Consider the following 22,845-nt stretch of genomic DNA (forward strand, 5'->3'; position numbering starts at 1 on the left):
AGGAGGAAAAACACTTTGTAATGATATATGCAAGTGTGCACAGTGCCCTCTACTGGTTGAAAATAATAACTGCACCATTTCTGCTAGCATTTCCCCTTTCAAGAATAAAGAAGTCTTTTTTACATAGCATATTGTGTACAGGTAAACCTCGACTTGCAACAGTTCTTTTAGTTATAACTGCTCTGAAAAAAACCTGACTTATGACCATTTTTCATGCTTACAACCATTGCAACATCCCCAGGGTCATGTGATGAAAATTCAGACATTTGGCAGCTGACTCATATTTATGATGGCTGCAGTGTCCTGGAGTCATGTGATAACTTTTTGCGATCTTCTGACAAGCAAAGTCAATGGGGAAGCCAGATGCACTTAACAACTGTGTTACTAACATAACAACTGTGGTGGTTCACTTAACAACTATGGCAGGGAAGGTCGTAAAATGGGGAAAAATTCACTTAACAACTGTCTCACTTAGCAACCAACATTTTAGGCTGAATTGTGGTCGTAAGTTGAGAACTACCTGTATTATATTTATTTTGAAACACATATTGTTACTTTATATAAATGTAATATCCAATTCACATTTAATATCAACTCTTTTTTTAATCCTATATATCCTGTATCTTTTATTTTGATGCAATTGGTGAGTTCATTTAGTTTCTGCACATTCCCAACCTGTAATCTGGCTTAAAGTGGGTAACAACAGAATAAGTTACACAATTAAAAAAGAAAAAGCAACGTAGTTTTGTGATGTTTATTATTCTAAAACTATAAGCAAACACAACAATTAAGTCAAAAGACATCACTCTTAAAACATAATAAAGAGCCTGACTGGTCTTTATGACCCCTTAAAATAGCATAAAGAAGCTCCACTTCACTGAAGTGTGTGTCTATGAACAAAAAGTGCTACATGAATAATTTCCTTTCTAAGAACATCAGAGGCTAGGGAAGCTATCAAAATTGGCAGAACCAATGTATACAAATATTAATATGTACACAAGATATATGTACCCAGATGACACACTATATAACTGAAAGATGGTTTTATTTTTTGTTTTTATTATTAAAAAAAGAATTACCATCTTCTTTAATTGCATGGAACCTATATTCATGAGTAATACATAGGCTGGAAGGTGGGGAGAGATGTCTCACTTCTAAACATATACCTCCCATGCTTTCATCTTCTTATTTGGAATATCCTCACCTTTCATCTCTTCTCAGCAGGCATAATAAACGTTTATACTTAACAACTCCTAGAGCATTATTACCACATCCAAGTCCCCTTAGGACTCTATTCAAAATTTTCTTCATTAGCTTCCAATCAGCTATTACTTCCAGTACAGAATGTTTCTTTACCTTAAATGGGGTTTGTTTGTTTGTTTTAGCCCTTCATTTGCTTGGCCTTTGTTCTGATGATGCTGATGCTTGCTCCCCAAGTCTATCAATAAATAAATAGACTCTTAATGGGCTTTATTCTTTGCTGAAAGTTACTATAAATGAAATCCTGGAAGCATCCATGGATCCACATTGTAAGTTTTTATTTCTTAGATATTATTTCCTGCATTCTCACTCAATAACAGGAGCAGCTGCTGCTGCCCGTGAGCAAAGATGCAACTGTGGCCACATAAAAGCACCTGAAAGTCTTACCAAATTAGGAACATTCGTACTTAAACAGAGTGATCAATATTGTTTATGTATTTCAGCTAGATAGGTATAAAATGGATTTTTAAACTATGTACAATTTAATATTGAGACAATTTTAGGATATGCTCATTTGTTGCAATAGTAGCAACGTAAATCTAAACTCAGAATCTTAATATTGTGCTATGTCCTCAGGATTTTGCAAATGCTAGATCAGCTAAATAGGTCAGGGTCATTTATCACTGCCACTAAACATGGCTCTTATGAACCAGTCCCAAAGTTTGACAGCTGTTCAAGAGGTCTAATTCTGAAAGAGAACTCGGAGCCAAGGAGGGCTGGAACCAATTAAGAGCCTGGGAAGCAGAATCCTCCAGAAAACAGCCTAGATCCTTCAGGAAATAAAAGATTCAGGAAAATCTGCAGCAGAGAGAAAATGCGTACATGTGCTTTGCATCTCAGACTGCAACCTTTTCCCCAGTGATGTACTCTGGCTTCCACCATTTCAATGGCTGCTCCTCCTCTGGCCAGATGCCTCTTGGCGGCTGTCGAGGGCCAGGGCCAGGGAGGCAGCGGACAAGGGGGACCCAGCAGGCGGCATCGCAGGGGATTTACCTGCGGTCCTCTTAACGTGGAGGCCTGGCAGCAGTGCCCCCTTGCCACTGGCTGTGATCCATTCCACTGCTGGCCCGTGACCAGAGAGAGGGCAATCAGTGGAGGGGGGCCCAAGTGGGGAGGAAGAAGGGAAGGAGGGAGAAAGATGGGAAGGAGGGAGGGAGGAAGGAAGGGAATGAGAGGGAGGAAGATGGGATGGGAGAGAGGAGGGAATGGAGGGAGGAAGATGGAAGGAGGGAGGAAGGGAATGAGAGGGAAGAAGATGGGAGGAAGATGGGATGGGAAGGGAATGAGAGGGAGGAAGGAGGAAGATGGGATGGGAGAGAGGAGGGAATGAGGGAGGGAAGGAAGGAAGGGAATGGAGGGAGGGAGGAAGAGGGCAAGGAGGGAGGAAGATGGGAAGGAGGAGGGAGGGAGGAAGGGAATGAGAGGGAGGAAGGGAGGAAGATGGGATGGGAGAGAGGGAGGGAAGGAGGAGGAAGGGAGGAAGAGGAAGGGAAGGAGGGGTGGGAGGGAGGGAATGAGGGAGGGAGGAAGATGGGAAGGAGGGAGGGAGGGAATGAAAGGGAGGGAGATGAGATGGGAGGAGGGAGGGAGGGAAGGGAATGACAGAGGGAGGTAGAAAGATGGGAAGGGAGGAAGGAAGGGAATAAGAGGGAGGGAGGAAGACGGGAAGAAGGAGGGAGGGAGGAAAGAAGGAAGGAAGGGAATGAGAGGGAGGAAGATGGGAAGGAAAGAAGGTGTCGTGCCGCCGAGCGAGCGCGCCGAGGCCCCGAGTCGGGGTAGGAGGAGGGGATGTGACGAGGGCTGCGCGCTGTGCATTGTGGGACGCGCTTGCACGTTCGCCTGAATCGTTCCAGTTCACGCGTGACGGAGCTCAGAGGGGAGCGGGAGAAGCCGGGAGGGGGGGACGCATTGCTACCGCTGCCGCCGACCCCGCTGCGCCGTAAGTGATCCACGCCGCGTTTCTTGCCCGGAGCCTCCAGGACGCGAAGGCTGCCCGGCGGCGGGGCTTGTCCTCTGAATGCTCGCCGCTCTTCTCTCGGTCGCTTGGGAAGGTGGGGTTGGGAAACGGCTGGCTCTTCGCTCTTTCTTTCTCTTGCCGTTGCAGCCCCGGAGGTGTCCGTTTTGCAGGCAGCAGCCCCTGTCTTGCCTGCCCGGCAGTCGCCGCCAAGTTCGGCTCTTGGGCGATCTTTGGGAGAGCTCAGCCGCGACTTTTTTTGGCATCTGGGATCTCAGTGGGGGGTGGGGCATGGGAGAGAAAAGATCCCTCTCTCGGGATCGACAGGGTTAAGAGAGAGCTGGAAGACTTCCCCGCTATGCCCTTAAAAGAGAACCAGGAAATAAACTCTCTCCTCTCTCGTTGCATCTATTCTCATTTTGACTTCAGCTCGAGCAGGGTCGGATCGGGAAGCGATCCGCAAATCCCGAGGAAAACAGCTCTGTTGCTCCCCAATGTAAAAAATTAAAGAAAAATGGTTTGGTTTGCTTCGGTTACGTTTCTCCTCCCTCCCTCCGACCGTCCTTCACTTTCCCCTTTCATCTCAACTCGGGTCATTGGACACGAACAGATAACGAACCGGGATTGCAAATAGAAATGCTGGGGGTGGGGAATTAATGGGGGTCATGTTCCTTGTTTCAGGGCAAAGGATGCTCCTGGCCCAAAATGCTTTGCTCAAAAGTAGCTTTTTAAAGTAGCTCATTATCAAAGGGATGGATGAAACAATGTAGCGGAAAATACCATGTCAGGAAAGGGGACGGACACACACACACCAAAACACATCTAAGAAAGTATTTTAGAAATCTGAACCAAAGCTGTGATGCTGAACCTGCAAGATTTACCCTGTCTTCTGAAGCGGGCAGCCATAATAAAATGAATAATAAATGTGTTTAGAAGAGCTGTTAATTGAATTATGACCTTCAGTTTATAAAAAGACTTCAGAAGAAGGTGAATTGTGGAAATAAGAGTTAAGAATTAAGGGCAGTCATAGCTCATACAAGAGAATAAAGTCCAAATTGTGGTAGCTCTGCTTGTTTACATGTGGGTCCCCCAATATTAATAAGATACGGTTTGAATCTGTTCAAAGTATGAAGTACACTTCTTACTAATTTGGATATTTCTCTGAAGTGTACATGCATGAAATTTCAAACTTACTTCCTGGCAAACGTATTTTGTCATTTTCAGTTTGGGGACCAAATTATCTTATTACTTATTATTACCCTGACTTAATTCATAACTCCATATGTAGATTTTGGCTGTGTTGAGTTATATCAGTTTTTCACGATCGGATATTTTGTTCATCTCACTAGAGTATTAATATTTATGCCTTAACGCCTATTGGGAGAATGTTACTTAGCAACAGGTGTATGGGGACTACTCCAGCTTACACGTTTCTTCTGTTTCTTAGGGTTTGAAAAGAACAAGCCCCAAAGTCAGTCATTCTTTCAATCAGGCAAGAAATGCATGAGTAGGTGAACAGAAATCTTTAGTAGGACTCTATATGCTTTAGATTTGATTTCAAAATAGCCATTTGGAGCATACAGAGGAGTAAATATAGCATCTGTGTGCAACTTTTTGAAGCAGCTGCATTTTCTCCTGGTATTGCATGGCTGTTCTCTGTAACTGCTATTATGAACCCTGGAAAAGATGTCACTGCTTTAAAGAATTGTAATAGGTATTACATTCATGCATCCTCATAATCCAAAGCAGTTTTTTGGAATCATATCCAAAACATGGCATAACCCTAATATTTAAGACAGTCAGAAACCAGAATAGTAGTTACTGATATTTGATAATACATTAATTTACTAAGAAACTTCTGTTGTGGATTTGCAATATATTTTATTCTTGACACATATTCAGCCATTTTTAATTGACTAAATCTTTCTTTAGATTTAACTAAACCTATACTTTTCTTTCTTTCTCTAATCAGATTCTACAAATAGGAAATGTGCAGTAATGCCTATACTATGTGTATAATTAAATACTTAATTATAAGTATTGATTATTATCAACTGCCATATATATTTCAACTGTTTCTACTGTAGCTTTACACTTGTGTAATTGAGAACAGAATCTGAATAACTTGGTTCAAGTGACAGTGACAAATTTGGAGTTTGCATCTGAATGCGGTCTGTACATAGTCTTTGGTTAGGGAATGTATCAGCAGTTGTAGAGTCATTGGAATTTAAGACATTCAATTTGGAATTCTGCCAGTCGCATTAGTAGATTTTAAAAGAAGATAATTGGAAATAAAACTGATGTACCATTTAAGAATTGAAACAAAAGTGTGTATGTGCATGAAAGCACCATCCCAGAATATCAAAATGGTTTAATAAAAACTACTTGACAAACTCGAGGAGGATGAATAACTGTCATTGTGCTATGCTTTTCCCTGCATTCTATGTATTTATGTTGTCTTGTGCTGAGAGTATATGTAAGCAAAATCTCACACTAAAAGAAGTGCATACATAAGTAGGCAAGTAGCCAACGTATATCTTCAGCTAGAGCAGTTTTATGACACGGTTACACAAAAATACAAAAATATTGCAGAATGAGGAAGTACATAGCATATATATTTCAACCATAAATATTGCCAACCACATCAACATTTTCTTTCACTTTGCCTCCCTGATTATATTTGGTTATGTTTTATTAGCATAATATGTTTTCCCTTCAGCAGAGAGCAATAAAATGGAAAGGCCCAGTTCCACCAAATATGCTTTCTGAACTCCATGTGTGTATGTCATTAATGCTTCATTAATAGCTTCAAAAAAGCAGATTTATACTCAGCTTAAAAAAAGATTGTGAGAAGGCTATAAGTACTTCACGCATTCATTCTTTTAAAAAAAGTTTGCCTAAGAGCTTTATGTATATACTGTAATAGAATCAATTGCTAGGTTGAGTATCAAGTGTAAGAATAGATAGAATAGAATAGAATACTTTATTGGCCAAGTGTGATTGGACACACAAGAAATTTGTTTTGGTGTAAATACTCTCAGTATACATAAAGAAAAGGTACATTCGTTAAGAATCAAGAATCATAATGTACAACATTTAATGATAGTCATAGGGTACAGTCAACAAGCAAATCATACTAGGAAACAGTCAAGTGGGAGGGGATGGGTGATAAGGAGTGGTGAGAAGATTAACAGTAATAGTAGTGTACACTTTGTAAATAGTTGAACATTGTTGAGGGAATTATTCGTTTAGCAGAGTGAGGGCTTTCGGGAAAAAACTGTTCTTGTGTCTAGTTGTTCTGGTGTACCGTGCTCTATAGCGTCGTTTTGAGGGAAGGAGTTGAAACAGTTTATGTCTGGGATGTGAGGGGTCTGTAAATATTTTCACAGCCCTCTTTTTGACTCGTGCAGTATACAGGTCCTCAATTGAAGGCAGGTGGGTAGTAATTGTTTTTTCTGCAGTCCTAATTATCCTCTGAAGTCTCTGTCCTGTTGGGTTGCAGAACCAAACCAGACAGTTATAGAGGTGCAGATGATAGACTCAGTAAGTTTGTTCAACTATGGTTTATTGATTTTAAGGGAAATTAAGATGAGGGTATTTAAACAGATTTGGTTTTGGTTCAATTTTTTTCAACAAAGAAAATTTATGTTCCATCAGGAAACTGTGAAGAACAGGAATTAAAGTTGAGGTTGACAGAGCCATGGGTAGAGAATGTTTCTTTTGAATGTATTTAAATCTCAGTGCATCCTAGGATACTGAAGTCTGGCTGAAATGTTACATAATACGTTTCAAAAATCTGCAGAAGTGGTGAGTACCAGATAAATGGAAAAGTATAAAGCTCTGTGTCTTCAAAATCAGGAAAAAGGGGGAACTATAATATGGTGTGTTGCTTAGAGGCACATACACACTTTTCTTTCAATTTTTAAGTGATAAGAAATTTTCATTTCCAATTGTCTTTTAAAATGCAATGCTACTGGTAGAATTCCAAACTGTGTACTACAAATTGAAGAAAATATGTGGGAAGAAGTAAGGAAAAATAAAAGACAACTCAATTCTGGAAAAGGGGAAAATGTGAGAAAGAAACTCAAAATAACCCTACTTTGATTCTGTTGGGTATAAGAATGGAAAGAGGGAAACTCTGCCAGTCTTCAAGATTCGGTACAATTCCTCTAATCCTTGCACTGTTTCACAACTTGGCCTACCTCAAAATATAGACTACTTGGGAAGATTCTAGACCAGATTACGAAAAGATTTATGTATGAGCACTTTAAAAGCAACACAAATTAACATATTTGCAGATAACACTAAATTAGGACATATACATTTATTAAAAGACAAAAGTAATTTTGGGGTTATTTTGATGGGATATAGAAATGGGTTGAAATTGCAAAATAAATATGTAATGGAGACTTATGCTTAGCTGTTTACATTTTAAAAAAATCAAATTCTCAGATGTAAGTTACTTAGCTTGGAAATAATACTTAAAGATTTATTGGAATGTGTAGTGCAGCTGACTTCTTACTGAATATGAGTCAGCAGTATAATGTGGCTGCACGAAAGCAAATGCAATGTGGGTGGCATAAAGAGAATGCTTGATCAGATCTCAGTTTCAATATTGATTGAGTATTGATAATCTCCAATTGTCTGGAGAAATTGTGGGATCTCTGTCGTTATATAAGTCCAAGAAGAAGCTTAATACCTGTATGGTAGGGATGCTTTAATTAGGATTGGGCTTGATGGCCTAAGGAACTCTTGACTTTTTTCAATTGACCTGAATCATAGTGATTTTACACAAAACCCTAAGCTAAACTCAAACCTTATTGTGAAGTACAATGTGTGAAACAAGTCTCCACCAAACTAAGATACTTTAAAAAGAAAACAGAATTTATGAAAAACATGCTAATGTTTGGTTATCATTCTGGATATATTTTATATATCTTGTTGTCGGTGACTTGGGACTGAGAGCCTGCTATTGTACTCAGTTTGTGATCTTCAACTTAGTGTCTAGATGCTCACCAAGATTCCTAATAACTCTTTTGTTTGATTCAGCAACAGTAACCGTATGTTCTTAAAGCTTGTTCTTACTTGATTTTCTCAAGGACACATAAAAGGATGTTAACAGTGGTGATTACTTTTCGTTAGTTAAACAGTTCAGGGAGAAAAATGGAGACCCTTTCACATGTGGGTAGTTCCAAAGAGATGTGCATCTTCTTTTGAAATTGGCAATTTATGATGGTTAAAGTTTTCCTGTGTCATAATAATTAGTTGGGGCCAAATGTACTGATTCTATAAAACATTTGAATATTCAGGGTTTATAGGGCTTGAAAGTTGCTTTGATTTCACTGTCTTAAATATACAGTATACAGTATAGAGTATAGACAAATGATTCTGCATAGAGTTGGAAATAAAACTTTCTTGAACAGACTCTGTAGTAGAATGTTTCAAATTCCACAATTCTGGGTAGAAAGACAGCTTCTAGCATAGTCTCTGTAGCAAGCACTGTGTTTTAAGTGCTGAATAAAGAGGAAGGAAACAGTACATTTTTTTTAACAAAGCCCCACTTTACACTGAGTAATTTTCTTGATGCTGTTACACAACTATAGTGCAGTATTAATCTGGCATTCTATCCTATCTGTCAGTAAGAGTGCAAGAGACAGCTTTACACTGTGGAGAAAAAACAGGAAACACCCATCTTCTGAGGGCCAGCTGTCAGTCTATTATTAAATTAACTTTCTTGACAAATATGCTTCAGAAGCTAGCTTTGTCAGTGTGAAATATGTGGCCCAACTTGTTCATTGGAACAGTCTTCATCTGTTAAGATCGTGAAGTGATCTAGTGATATATGGAAGTGGCCTTGGGAGAGGAGTCGGAAAGCTGCAGATTGGACAGTCAGTGTGTAAAAACTACATCAGCCCCAAGGAAGAGAGGGCATGGGAAATATTTCAGACGGGACCCATGTTAGTTTTCTGGAGAATAAAAGGAAAGGAGGGGAGAAATAACTTCTTTGCATGATTCTGTTAATATAATCTTAAAATAAACATAGAGCTACTATTTCTGGTCTGGGCTAACTTGCAGGGCTGACATCCTTTTAGTTGAGCTTCTGGTGACTTCATGGTCTTGCCATATTGTGGCAATAATAATATCTTCTTCAAGATTTTTCCCCAATTTGACTTGTAGTCTTAGTAATTCATGAGATATTCAAGTCCTAACCTAGTTCAATTCTGCTTAGCTTTTTAAGATCACTTGCATGCTATCTGATGTGGATACAACATTGTAGCACACCCAATGAAATTGGAACACGTTGGCATATACATACATACATACATACATACATACATACATACATACATACATGCCTTATAAGAGATCAGATCAGATATGACTTTTTTCTCCTGTCTTCATTTCTGAGCTACTAACAGAAGTTTAGCATCTTATTTAGAATATTATTTGAATTTAGTTGATTAAAATTATTTGAATTTAGTTGATTAAAATTATTTGAATTTAGTTGATTAGAATTTAGTTGTTCCAATTCTGGGATTCTGTTGGAAAATGGTAGATTGGACAGCTTTATGGAAATTGTCAAATTACAGTGATATGTATATTAACTTTAAGAAAATATTCAAACAATAACTTCAGGTGGCATTTGACTTTATAACTGTTATTAATAAACCAGCCTCTTTTCAATAACTGGTAGATTTTAAAAATTCAATAGATGTAGTTTTAAAGTTGTTTTAAATGGTTTAGATTGACATTTCAATATAAAATATGAAAAATATCCATTACTATTATTTAGTTGTGAATGGTTTTATAATGCTCAATTTCCAGAGTGATTGAGGCATCTATTGTTTTTAAAGACTGGTGGAAGAGCCAGAATTAACCAGATGTTTTGTTAGTTACATGCCAGTTTTCATTTTTATTTTAATTCCAAAAGAAAAAGAAAAAAGGAATGGAGTGAAGCTTCTTAACTTTTTACAATGCTTCATTAAGTTTCTGAACAATTGTTGTTGCTGTGAAAAGATTCTATATTCAGTTAGGACTGTCATGATAGCCTCAGTTGAAATAGTACGTCTGTTCTGCAATATAAACAAATTTCTATATATGGAATAATAAAAAGTTTAACTACAATCTGTCTGACATTACAGCCTTGTATGAAAACATTCATAGAAATAGTTAAATATTGGATCAATCTGGATAAACTATTTTGTTTGGAAATGCCTTTACTTGTGTTTTGATAGATCTTGGTTGCAAATACACAAAAAAGACTTAGTGATGAATTTGAACCAAGTGGGGTCAAAAAAGAATGGAGAGCAAGCAAATCAAAAATTCAAAACAGAGATATCATTATTTAATAACAGGGAAGGGAAAAGAAAGAGTGAGAAAAATTACTGTGAAATAATTTCATTTGATGTCAGATCAATTTTGCCTGAGAAGGTCAATAAATGCCAATAGGTTTTCCTTTGGTTTATAAAATTTTGTTTATGGAACTGTCTATCTCCACACTGGTAAAGGAAAAAAGCCACAACACGAAATCAAAAGTTTAAGTCTTTGGAAAGATTTTTTTTTATTTTTTTTTTAAAAACCCACCAGTTCCCAGCAGAGCCACAGTTTGTAAACTACACCTCCCCACAGAGCTTTTTAGCATTTTATGGTAATGCCTATACTTTTAGAAAAATGCAAGGTAAAAATTACAGGCACTCCGCAGAATTATCCATTAAAAGGTTGTGCATGGTAGTAAATTAACTTGCAGGTTTTGGCCATCCTTCATGGGTGTCAAGTGCAATTATGTTTGTGGAAAGTAGTTGTCAGACTGAAGTTTATGAAACTCCATCTGGGGAATGGCATAAAAGTCTGATTGGTAAGGAGATGAATTCCACCATTCCACATTCCAGGAATTTAATTGGAACTCTTTATCCTTTCCAAAAAGATAAAAGGACTATATATTGTATATGCAAGTGTTGTTTACAGGACTTAGTAAGAAGTAGGCCTTGCTAGCCTTGGAATTTGCTGTAAAGGTCAGTCCAAAAACTTAAAAGATATATTGAAGACTAGTGTACTTTCATGTGAAAAGTGCCGATAGCAAACTTTATTCAAGTGGGACTAACCAGAACCATACTGTATATCCTATCTTCTTCCTCCTTCCCTCCCTCCCTCCCTATCTTGCAATAATTGATAGAGGAAGTTTTCATGTCTTTATAAAAACAGGAAGCAAAATTACCCATTTCTAGAAACAACTAATAGGTGGAAAAATAGGCTAGGGAAAATTAGTGTTGTTGTATCAACAGGTTTTTCTGATCTGGATATTAATTGGGAATGTTATTGGCACATTGCCCAAACCCCAGGCAAGTTTTATGTGTTTGATGCACATGTATACACATCGGTGTATAAGTTTGTTTTTTGAGAATTTTGAATTAAACTTTACTTTTGCTTTAGAGATTTTATCAGGCCTTTTTTGTCTTTCTTCTATTATATCTTCTTTGTCACATAACCTAAACAAATCTACTATCCAAAAAGTTGCATCATGCAGTGAAATATTGTTTATTTTGGAAGCTGATTTTGCTTACTTACTAATCAGAGATGGTATTCAGCATGCTCTGACAAGTTCTGGAGAACTGGTAGCGGAAATTTTGAGTAGTTCAGAGAACCGGCAAATACCACCTCTGACTGGAGATTTTACAGTATCCTTCCCCTGCCACGCCCACCAAGCCACACCCACAGAACCGGTAATAAAAAAAATTGAATCCCACCACTGATACTAATAATGATTAATTCCATTACCATTGTTGAAATACAGTAAATATCCTGTGTTTGTGATAATGTGGCAATTGAAATTGCACAGTGCAGTTAGAAATCATGGACTTTATTTAGCTGTTAATATTTTGTAATATTCAGGTTTTATTTATTATTTGGAATAAATATTATGAAACTTATGGGTGGTCTTACTTTCTTCTTTATTTTTAGTGTGCTGATCCAGACCCCCTTGAAAAAAAATGTCCAGTAGGGGTGGAAAGAAAAAGTCAACCAAAACATCTCGCTCAGCAAAGGCTGGGGTCATATTCCCTGTTGGACGAATGCTTCGTTATATAAAGAAAGGTCATCCAAAATACAGAATTGGGGTCGGTGCTCCAGTATATATGGCAGCAGTACTTGAATACTTGACTGGTAAGTTCATTTTAATAAGACAATAGTGAGAAAGCAATAAAAATATAAAATAATCATAAACGGAATTCATGAACAAAGTGAGGAGGAGGTTTGGTATAGAAACATTATGCACATAATCCAGTTTGTCAAGTTTTAATCCAGGTTTCTTTTTTCTAATTCTTGGAAGTACAATACCATAAAATTTGAGCAGTTGTAAAAAAAATTTAAATTGAATTTACAATAGATTTCTCTGAAGATTTGTAGCTTTTGAATAATTGTTTGTAATATTTAAATACCCATGCACCCTTACAGTATGTAAGCTTCTAATAAGAATCAAGGTCAGGGTGTAACAGTGATCTTTAATGCATATAAAGTTTCTGCTCATAATTTGATTTTATAAAAGAAAAAGACCACAAATAGAAATTTAAGTCAACTTTTTAAAATAGAAGCAACTAAGATAATATTTTAAAAACCCTATATTTTTAAAACGTACAGTACTGAAAAATGATTGTAAGTATCTTTATGAAGTTTTGTTAATTTCACTTGGGCTAAATTCTGGTGAGGTATAGGTAGCTAGGGTTAGCAGGATTCTTTGTTCTTTGTAAACTTGTAAAAGTTAAACATACAACTTTTAAGAAAACTGAATTATGTTTATTTTTAAAAAGATGTAATACTGAGCTGCTTTTAAATATTAAGTAGATTAATATTAAATAATATCAGTATAAAGCTAAAGTATTTCTACTATTCAATTTATGTGCCCTTAAGTCTAATTCAATTACTGATTACATGGATACATCCATATTGTTTCTTGATAAAATATGCAAATTTTATTTGCATCATTGCCTTTGGGATTCCCCCCCCCCCAAACTTTTTCAGACCTGACATTTCCTAAGTTTTTCATCCAATTACTAATCAGGTTTGACCCTGCTTAACTTTTCAAGACCAACCATAGTCATCTAGAAATTGCCATTTGTTAAGACTGCCAGGTCTTCTGATAGTCTCTAAATATTTGAGATCAAAGTAGTATATTCTTGAGTTAGTATATTATTGTAATATAAATATCTAAATTTGTATCATTATGCATTTTTCTTGGGAGTAAAAGGAATACTATCAGACATGAAATCTAAATCACAATATTCAAAACTGCATGTCCTTTTACAAAATAATCTTTGCCGTGTGTCTTATTTAAAAGAACAACTTGCAACAACATGTATTGCTACAAATGTTTATGTGCAACACATGCCTCCAATTATGTAACTGTTTTCCTCATTTCTGTCAGCTGAAGTATCTTGAGCAGAGAAATAAAATGAAGCATGAAGATCAAATGTGGAGGTTGGCAAAGATGGGGTGGTAGTGTAGAAGTATCCGGCAACTTGGGAATTTGTAAACATGGTCTGCAATCACTAAGGAAGGTATTATAGAAAGAACTGAGAAGAAGCCATTGTCTACTTCTAATTAGTTCCATTATGAGGAACTGTGATTACTCTGTGCTTGTATTCCTGCACATGTTTTCTTTTAATTGCCTGCATGGTTTTTCTGTTTAACTAATTTTTTTTAAATAAGCAAAGTTCAGAAAAAGACACTTTCATTTGTCTGATTACTCTGATGACTGTGCCCATTTAAAATCATTATGATCAAAAGTGAAAATGTTTATTTGCAGTGGGAATGTGTCATTTGCTTTTATGAAACAAGCAAACAAGAAGTACTCCATTTCATGGTCCTTTGAAATCTTAGTCTAGAGCACCGACCTTTCAGAACTCAGGGACCACTAAATTCATAATTTTAAATCCCACAGACCAATAATATGATCTGCCTAATGACTGGCTGGTCGGGCGTGTCTAGATGGTCATGTGACTGGGTGGACATGGCCAACTTGATGTCGCTTACATTGAGGGGCACCTCGCCGGCCTCTACATAGGCATTCCAAGCAGAGGGAAGACCTGCGGGAGTGCAAAGCCACGTACCAGCGCCTGGAGGCTTAGCAGGCTGAGATGGTTGGCAAGTTCCAGGCCATGATGCAGTCCCACTGAAACAAGGCCTTCTGGCTCTTTGCCATCAGCAGCATTCCCTCCAGCCTTTGCCCAAAGCCCTGCACCAGTAGGCTGAAGCAGACCTCAAGTCGGAATTTCTGCTCCCCACTGACCCACACAAAAAGACCCCGAAGGGGGAGACTCTGCAGCAACACAAATGCTCATTGCATGTACCTGGCTGGTAGTACCCGGCCCAGGGGGCGTTTTTGAGGACCCCTGATTTAATGCAATATAACAAATGCAAATAATTTTTTTGTGGACCACCAACATTTTCTCGTGGACCACCAGTGGTCCATGGACCACCAGTTGTTGACCGCTGGTCTAGAGCACTGTTTCAACCTGAACAAATTTAAGATGCGTGAACTTCAATTCCCAGAATCAATGCCCACCTGAATGCTGGCTAGAGAATTCTGGAAGTTGAAGTCCACACATCTTCAAATTGTCAAAGTTGAGAAACTAGTCTAAATGATCAAGTAAAATTCATCCATTGTATAGCTTCTGTTCCCTATAATTAAGCAATGTTATCTAGCAGTAAGTAAGCAAGCAAGTAAGCAAGCATTCTCTGTTGCAGCATGTGTCTAGTGGGCCACGAGAAAATTTTGATGGGCTGCAGAGAAATGTCACCCCTAGAGCACCCCCCCCCCAAAAGCAATTAATCCAGGCTGCGCAGAAACACAAAGCTGCGCCACCCACGTGGCCCATGGGAACCCCCCCGCCGCCCACTCACTCTTTACCCGGCAAACTTGCCTGCTAAATTGCTATTTTTCCTTTCCATACATTTCTCTAATATACTTGGGATGTAGTTTGCTAGAAAAGTGCAATAGGAAGAATCCTAGAACTGTCTGTTTTGCCCATTAACTTTTTCCTCAATTGGAAATGAACTGCCAGTACATGCATTTTATAAATTTAAAACAAACAATGCAAAAAAATAAATAAATCCCAGGATTGTAACTTCTCCTTGGAGTTGCTGATTTTGAGAGTTTGTTCTTGTGTGTTATGGCATCACCAAAATCCTCAAGAAATTTCAGATGTAAAAAATCAGATTTCTGTAGAATCATAATTCATGGATGAAGACTTATGCTAAGGCATTGAACGCTTGAACAATAAAGCTCTCTCTTGCCAGTTTGTTTTACTTATCATTTTAAGTCCTCATTATGTTGGTTGTTCCATTATCTTGAACTCAACCCGCAATATTACTTTTTTCCTTCTCTGGAAAAATTGAAGTAATTTAAAAACATGGGGCAATTGTATCCGAGTCATAAAACATAATTTTTAAAGGATGTTTATTGCAACCTCTGTGATGTGTAAAACTAATTTGATTTGATGAATAACATTTATAAGTTTTGAATATTACTTAAAATGCATCCTAAGAGGGAATAAAAAGTTTTCAGTGAAAAATGACAGTATCCTTTTGCATACATGTCATTCCTGCATATGTTGCGTGGTATGATTTCTATTTATGTTATGCGTGTCCAAGTTAAATGGATCAACTAATACTGAAAACAAAATATACTTACTTGAAACATTCTCGGATTGATACAGCCAACGAACCCCTTCATAAGCAGCAAGTATATTTTTCTGGTAGCAAATGTCTAAAAATGGGTTCCATATTATCTGTGACCGGCAATGTTGTTGAAGGACTGAAATCTCTGAGCTCAGAATTGGTGACCCCCATCCAGAAGGCTTTCCACCGTAGTCAGATGATCCGCCTGTTTTGAAGGAAATCACATAAATCAAGCCGGCACCAGAGAGCACAACAGGCAGAGAAATTAGGAGGAAATTACAAAAGGTGATGAAGAAGTGAAATTGGGATGAGGAAATGCAGGGCCTCTAGGCAAGAATTGCCCTTGTGGAACTGTTGGCTCTTTATGCTGTTCTCTAATGTGGCAAGAATAAGCAAAGCATTTTTATAGTCAAAATTTTTGAAGTTGATTTGCTGCTGTCTTTGAAAAAAGGAGTCATGTACCTGGTCTTTGAAGACCATTGTAGGTAGTCCTTGACTTACAATAGTTCATTTAGTGGATGAGAAGCAAAACATTTTCAAGAAGAAAAACCAAGAAAGCCCACTTGCTTTTTGGAAAAGGACCCTTGGATCGTTTAGTGGCCATTCAAAGTTACAGTGGCACTGAAAACAGTGACGTGACTGTTTTTCACACTTAAAACTGTTGCAGCATCCCCATAAACATGCAAACAACATTCAAATTTTGTCATTATTTATGACAGTTGCAATGTCCCAGGATCATTTGACTGCCTTTTGCTACCTTCTGACAAGCCAAGTCGATGGGGAAGCCAGATTCACTTTACAATTATGTTACTAATTTAACAACTGCAATGATTCACTTAAAACTGTGGTGACAAAAGTCTTAAAATGGAGCAAAACTCACTTAACAACTGTCTCACTTAGCAATGGAAATTTTGGGTGCATTTGTGGTTGTAAGTTGAAAACTATCTGTGTTCTATTATTGTTCCGTTGAAGTGAAAGCCAGTGATAAGGTATGGATTAGGTGCATTTACAGCTTTAAAAAATGCACAAAAAAAGAACTTTACAGTTTGTTTTAATAATTACTATTACCTGACTATGCTTCACTTGTTTGGTTTTCAGTTCTAATTCTTGTATTTGTTTTCATCTTTCCCCTAATTTTCCTCCTGTCTTTTCAGCAACTATTTATCTCATATAAAAAGCAGTATTTAATTCTGCAGTTGCAACATATAAATGCTTATGGATGCTGCATTGAGGGTGTTTGGAAAACATAATGGCTTGTCAATGTCTCATGGTCACTTTGGCAGCAAGGTTAATGGACAATATAAATATTTGAGATTAAAATGTTCATTGCTATCTAGATCAGTAACATTTTGCATTCAGTATCAGAACATCTCTATAGTTAAATGTTAGTTTCTTTCCATTGTATCCATATTTTTTAAAAAATCTACTTGCAGAACACACACATATACATACATACATACATACATACATACATACATACATACATACATACATGCATACATACATGCCTTATAAGGCTGATTTTAATTTGATATTTTTTCTGATTTGATATTTCAGCACTATACTTGAATTTAATAACATACTGGGTCTTTTAGCAATGCATTACTATTGATTATTAAAATAAACTTTTATTTGATAACTTTTAAATATTATATATTTTAGTAGTATATTTTATTCTGTAGTTGTTGTTTTTTTCCTCTGTACTCAGTTTTACAAAAATTGAATAGGCTGTGGGACAAATCTCTCTCTCTCTCTCCTTCTCCCTTTCCCCCCCTCCCTCCCACACAAATCTGCCTCACAACCACACATTTCAATGTTCTGTTTCTGCTGCTTTTTAATTAGCCTTAATCCTTAAGGTAGGAAATCACTCATAAGCCCTATTCCTATGAAATTCTTGAGGTTAGAAGTGGGTAAGGTTCCCCCAGACCTTCCTGTGGTGCCAGCAACCATAACTGTGCCACTGGTAACTACTATATCAAGGTGTGTTTTTTTTAATTGGGGAGAAAGGAAAATAAAGTGAAGCTCAAAGACTAGCTTTTCTTTAGGAGACTTAGATTATTGAAAAATCTTGCCATTGTAGTACAAATCCAGCTATTCCCAATTGTGTGATGGCAAAACTGGGAGATTTGTTAATTTGTTCAAATCATGGAATAAGCACATAATAGGAACGACCGACTATGGCTAAAGTTAGGCCTCACTTTCTTTTCTACCTGTAAATGTTTCCTTAAGCAAGTGTGAAAGAGGTAACCCTCTGCTACAAGGACTTGTTCAATGTTGTATCCAAAGAAATTAGTACTTTGTGATCATTTATGTTAATGCACACAGGGGACACACATGCAATGTGATTGGTGTCTAATTTGTGTAATTACTAGTTTATAACAAGTGCCCTTGGAACTTAAGGATGTAAGCCAAGAGCAAATTTAAGAGCACAAGACCTGTCTTGAGTTGTAAACTAGTTGAGCCAAAACTCGCATACTGCTTTCACTCAAGCAACATCTGGCAGTTCTTAGTCTAATCATGTTTAGATGTGTTTAAAAGGGGGGAAAGGCATGTGTAAACTGTTAAAGAGTAACAATGAAGTGTAAACTGGTAGGCAAAGGAAACACCATTTTACAGACTAATTGAGAGAAGGAAAAAGAAAGAATGGGGTCAGAGGAAGCCGGTATGAAAGGATAAAGATTTTGACTTTCTTCTATTAGGGTTTATAAAAAACAACTTATATTTACATTTGTTAATCAGGTTTTGGTCTTTCTTTCAGTTCTGTTTTTTTTAAGCATCTTCTTAAAATCATATAATCATAGGGCTAAAAGATGTATTTTAGTCCAATCCCCTGCCCAAGAAAGGAGTCCTTATACCATCATGGATAAATGATTGTCCAATCTTTTGTTGAAAGCCTCCAATAATGGAGCACTCACAACTCTAGGAATTGATTAATTGTTCTTACTGTCAGAAAATTCTTCCTTATTTCCAGGTTGAATCCATGAGCTTTCCACCCATTGCTGCTTGTCCTGCTTTTAGTTGCTGTGGAGAATAAATTAACACTCTGGTCTCTGTGATAGCCCTTCAAGTATTGGAAGACTGCTATCATGTCTCTTATGAACTTTTTCTTCACTAAGTTAAACCTACCTAGGTTGATTGTATGAACCTCCAGACCCCTTATTATCTTCGTTACTCTTCTCTACACTCTTTCTAAGGACTCAGCATCTTTTTTGCATCATGGTGACCAGAACTGGATGCAGTATTCCAAATGTGCCCTCACTAGTGCAGTATAGCTACACTACATATTTCTTGTAGCTACAGTTCAAAATTAATTTATGAAAAAAGAAGTTCTACTGAACTCCATTAAGAGCTAAAGTAATATGGTGTTTAATAGTCACATTCCCATTTGGATGACTTTAGCCAATTGATCTCTCCAAACCCAATTTACTACACTAGGTTATTGTGAGGATAAAAACAGGATTTGAAATTTCTGTAGGCTATTGTGAATTTCTGATAAAAAAAATGTGATAGAAATGCAATAAATTGAATGTCTAAATATTCATAGGATCACACTCCTGTTGTAAAGTTATTAAGACCCAGCATCAGACATATCAAATACAATTTGAGATTCCAACAAAATTGGTGTGATGCTTCTACCATGTGCTTGTCCTTGCTTATTGTTGGAAGTTCACAGGAGTGTTTGTGTCCTAGTGACACAAGATTCACTAAGAAACCTAAAATAGATTTCCACCCAATGTTTTTTCCACCACTTCTTCTATGGCTAATTAAGACGGAAAGAAGAATATGGCTGAGCAAAGAATTTGAATGAGGTGCTTCAAAAAGTACATTATCCTGAAGAAAGTTATCTCTTTGAAGCATTAAACCAACTGTGTCCTTTTATGGCTTATATGGCTGCTTCAAAAGCTACCCCTGATTGGTTTGCATGTGTGCTTTCACAGATACTACTTTATGCTTCAAAGGGAAGTGCTTTGTTCACTTCAACATGTTTTATAAAACATTTTATCTGATTTCTATAGCACACAGCCTTAAAAAAAAACCATGTTCTTCCTTTACCTTCCTTTTTGCTTTCTGGAAGGCTACCTTTTAGAAGCACCTGCAATGTTGAAGGAAAGGATGAAATAGAAATTTGGCTTGGGGGGATTTTAATTCTGAGAGGTTTCTAAAGTGAAAATATAAATTCCATTAAACACGGTTCAGTCAGCTGCATGGTTAAAAGCTGTCCCTTAAACATATAATGCATGGGCAATTAACTGGGTGAACAGGTCTGTCAAGATACATCCTTGGAGTGATCATTGTTGACTCTTTAATTATGGCAAAGGTAAGCTTGACATTTTTTTAAAGAAGTATTTTTAGAGAAAAGAAGTATTTTTTTCAAAATAAAAGAAAAACAATGTTCAAGAATGTTCAAGAAATGTTCAAGAAAAACAATGCTAATTCTGTTAAAATAATTCAAAATTATAAAATGATTTAATCAATTAGTCACTTATAGAAGACTGATTTATGTATGTATGTAACAGAGAAAGGAAATACAAATGAAGTACCTATATGGCTTAGAAATTGTTTATTCTATTTATGGTTTCCTTATTAGAGTTTTTTTAAAAATTCTGAATGCTAATGTCCCTCTCTTAGTTTCTGGAGTTTTTCTCTGATTTCTTTTTGGCTGAAGGGTTGAGTTTCACACACTTTTTAGGCTTTTCTCTTTTGGCTTTTGGGGGTGTTGGAAATGCTGGCAATTGCTTAGTATGTCATCTGTTAGCTGTTACAAACTAAATTTTCTACATGATGACTTCATTGCAGTGAAGTAAAGAAAGGCAAATGTTTTTGAAATCAGAGAAATGGTTTTCCTCAAGACAAAATATCTACCCAGAAGAGGAAACAAAATCTAATCAGGCTTTGGATGAAGTCAGAATTCCTAGCTGTCAGGTATATTCACATTTGCATAGCAAAAGTCCAGGTCCTGAACACCTGGCAATTACCAAGGACTTTTTGCTTGAACTAAGTATTGAGAAAAGAAACCATCATGCAAATTTAGCATTTAACTTGTGTTGTGTAATGAACAACAGATTTGATTTGAGAGCTGACATTTAACCTACATTTAAATTTCAAATGTATGAAATTGCAGAATCATTCCATATAAATTTCCATAATATACATTAAACTTTGAGTTTGATCAGTTACTTCCATTTCAGTACTGATGTTTTTATATGTAGGACTCTGCTTTAAAACATCATGGGAGTTCTACAGTATTTGGAACACCATTACGAAAAAGAATGAATGGAGTTTGTTCAGAGCTCTGACCTTGGCTAATGCCATATATCATGAAGCTAGTTAGAAATCTATTGTGTATGTAAAAATGTTCACAAAGATCACAGATTTATGGGGTTTGTAACCAAAGTTGTTAGAAAATGCCTATTTCCCCCAGCTGACTGAGACCATAGGAAATAATAAGAACATGGTTATTGTGAAAACTACTACTCTTCTTAGAAAATTCTGAATTTTCCAAATTATGATTATGTTCACTTTGTACTTTCTATTTAATTTTTAAAACAATAAATAAAACTCTGACATACCAAACAAAACAGGTTAGCATCTAAAAGAGGAGGCATGGAATTCTTAACAAACTTTAACCCTTTTAAAATGGAATCCTTAGAATTGTGACATTGTTATCCGATTCCTGAGTGGGAAGCCAAATGGGCTGCTGAACGCCCAGATACCAGCAGTTACACAGAAAAGGTGCCAGGTTTTGACCTTCCTCACCAGCATTGGTCAACTCTGAACAGGATCCGTACCCAGCATGGTGTCTGCCAGTGGTGGGATTCAAATTTTTTTACTACCGGTTCTGTGAGTGTGGCTTGGTGGGCATGGTTTGGCTTGGTGGGCGTGGCAGAGGAAGGATACTTAAAATCTCCATTCCCATCCCACTCCAGGGGAACGATTACTACAAAATTCCCATTACCTCCCCACCCCACTAACTTGCTTTCCAGCTCCATTCTCCTGTGCAGGGCAACAAAAGAAAACCCAGCTGATCATCTGTGACTCGGGAAGCAGAGAATAGATGAGGCAGGGCCTGTCAGAGGTGGTGGTTTTTGCCGGTTCTCCGAACTACTCAAAATTCCCGCTACCGGTTCTCCAGAACTGGTCAGAACCTGCTGAATACCATCTCTGGTGTCTGCCAGGACTCATTGTTTAAGAGGGGTCTTGTCTCTACCCCTCAGTGTGACTGTGGTGCTCCTCGACAAAATATCCATCCCATTGGGTCCAAATGTCCCATCAAGAGCTTACACTGTCCCAATGTCTCATTTTTTTCAATATAGACCACCCTGTCCTTGAATGGCTGGGTGGACTGGACATTAACATTTGAACCACTATAAGTCCATGTATGTGCCATACACTAAATAAATAAATCCTGAGTAGGAAGCTCTCCAGTTGAGTTTTAAGTAAAATGGGGAAATACCTGCATTTCAAACATTTGCTGGTAGCCTTGCCTTCCCCCTGGTATGTTGCTAGTAGCTTGGATCTCAAGTTTGTGCTTAACCCTGATTATTTATTTGAGAACTGACCATGGCTATGGTTTTGGATTTTTGTGTCTCCCTGGATACGAGCATTTGGCTGAACTTACTACTGTAATGCTGCTGTTACTGACTTTCTTCAAATTTGATCTGATTGATTGCATTCCCTTCAAGAGCCCCAAACAAGATAAAATGCCCCCAGCTCTAACTCCTCAGAATTGGGCAAGGAAAAAGAACTTATAGGGAAATCATAATTCCCAGCAACTGTTAGGCATGTTGTTGAAAAGTTCTTAGGCATGTGTTGCAGAACAATGTTTTGTAAGTGTACAGTATATCTTTTTTCCTGTGATCCAATATCCCCCTATTAAACCTTGGAATTTTAAATCTCGTAGGCTTTCCCTGCTCTGATATTTAATACTGTACATACTTTCAAATTGGGCTAGCCCTGTG

General features: G+C 37.3%; 1 protein-coding gene across 3 annotated transcripts in view; it reads left to right on the forward strand.

Annotated features, from left to right (window-relative positions):
- The first annotated feature begins 3,104 nt into the window (after nucleotides 1-3,104).
- Nucleotides 3,105-22,845, forward strand: part of MACROH2A1 (macroH2A.1 histone) — a 38,087-nt gene continuing 18,346 nt past the window's right edge. For 2 of the 3 annotated variants that reach the window (XM_026687064.2, XM_026687029.2), the window contains exons 1-2: nucleotides 3,105-3,199; nucleotides 12,173-12,373. In XM_026687064.2, the coding sequence (XP_026542849.1) occupies nucleotides 12,202-12,373 (172 nt within the window). In that variant the 5' untranslated portion in view covers nucleotides 3,105-3,199; nucleotides 12,173-12,201. Of the gene's footprint in view, nucleotides 3,200-3,624; nucleotides 3,711-12,172; nucleotides 12,374-22,845 lie in introns of those variants that run through there. The other variant, XM_087955281.1, reaches the window with a different exon arrangement.

Source organism: Notechis scutatus, chromosome 2 (assembly GCF_049901735.1).
Source record: "Notechis scutatus isolate UNSWTSFEM ecotype Mainland chromosome 2, rNotScu1.2, whole genome shotgun sequence".
Lineage (NCBI taxonomy): Eukaryota > Metazoa > Chordata > Lepidosauria > Squamata > Elapidae > Notechis > Notechis scutatus.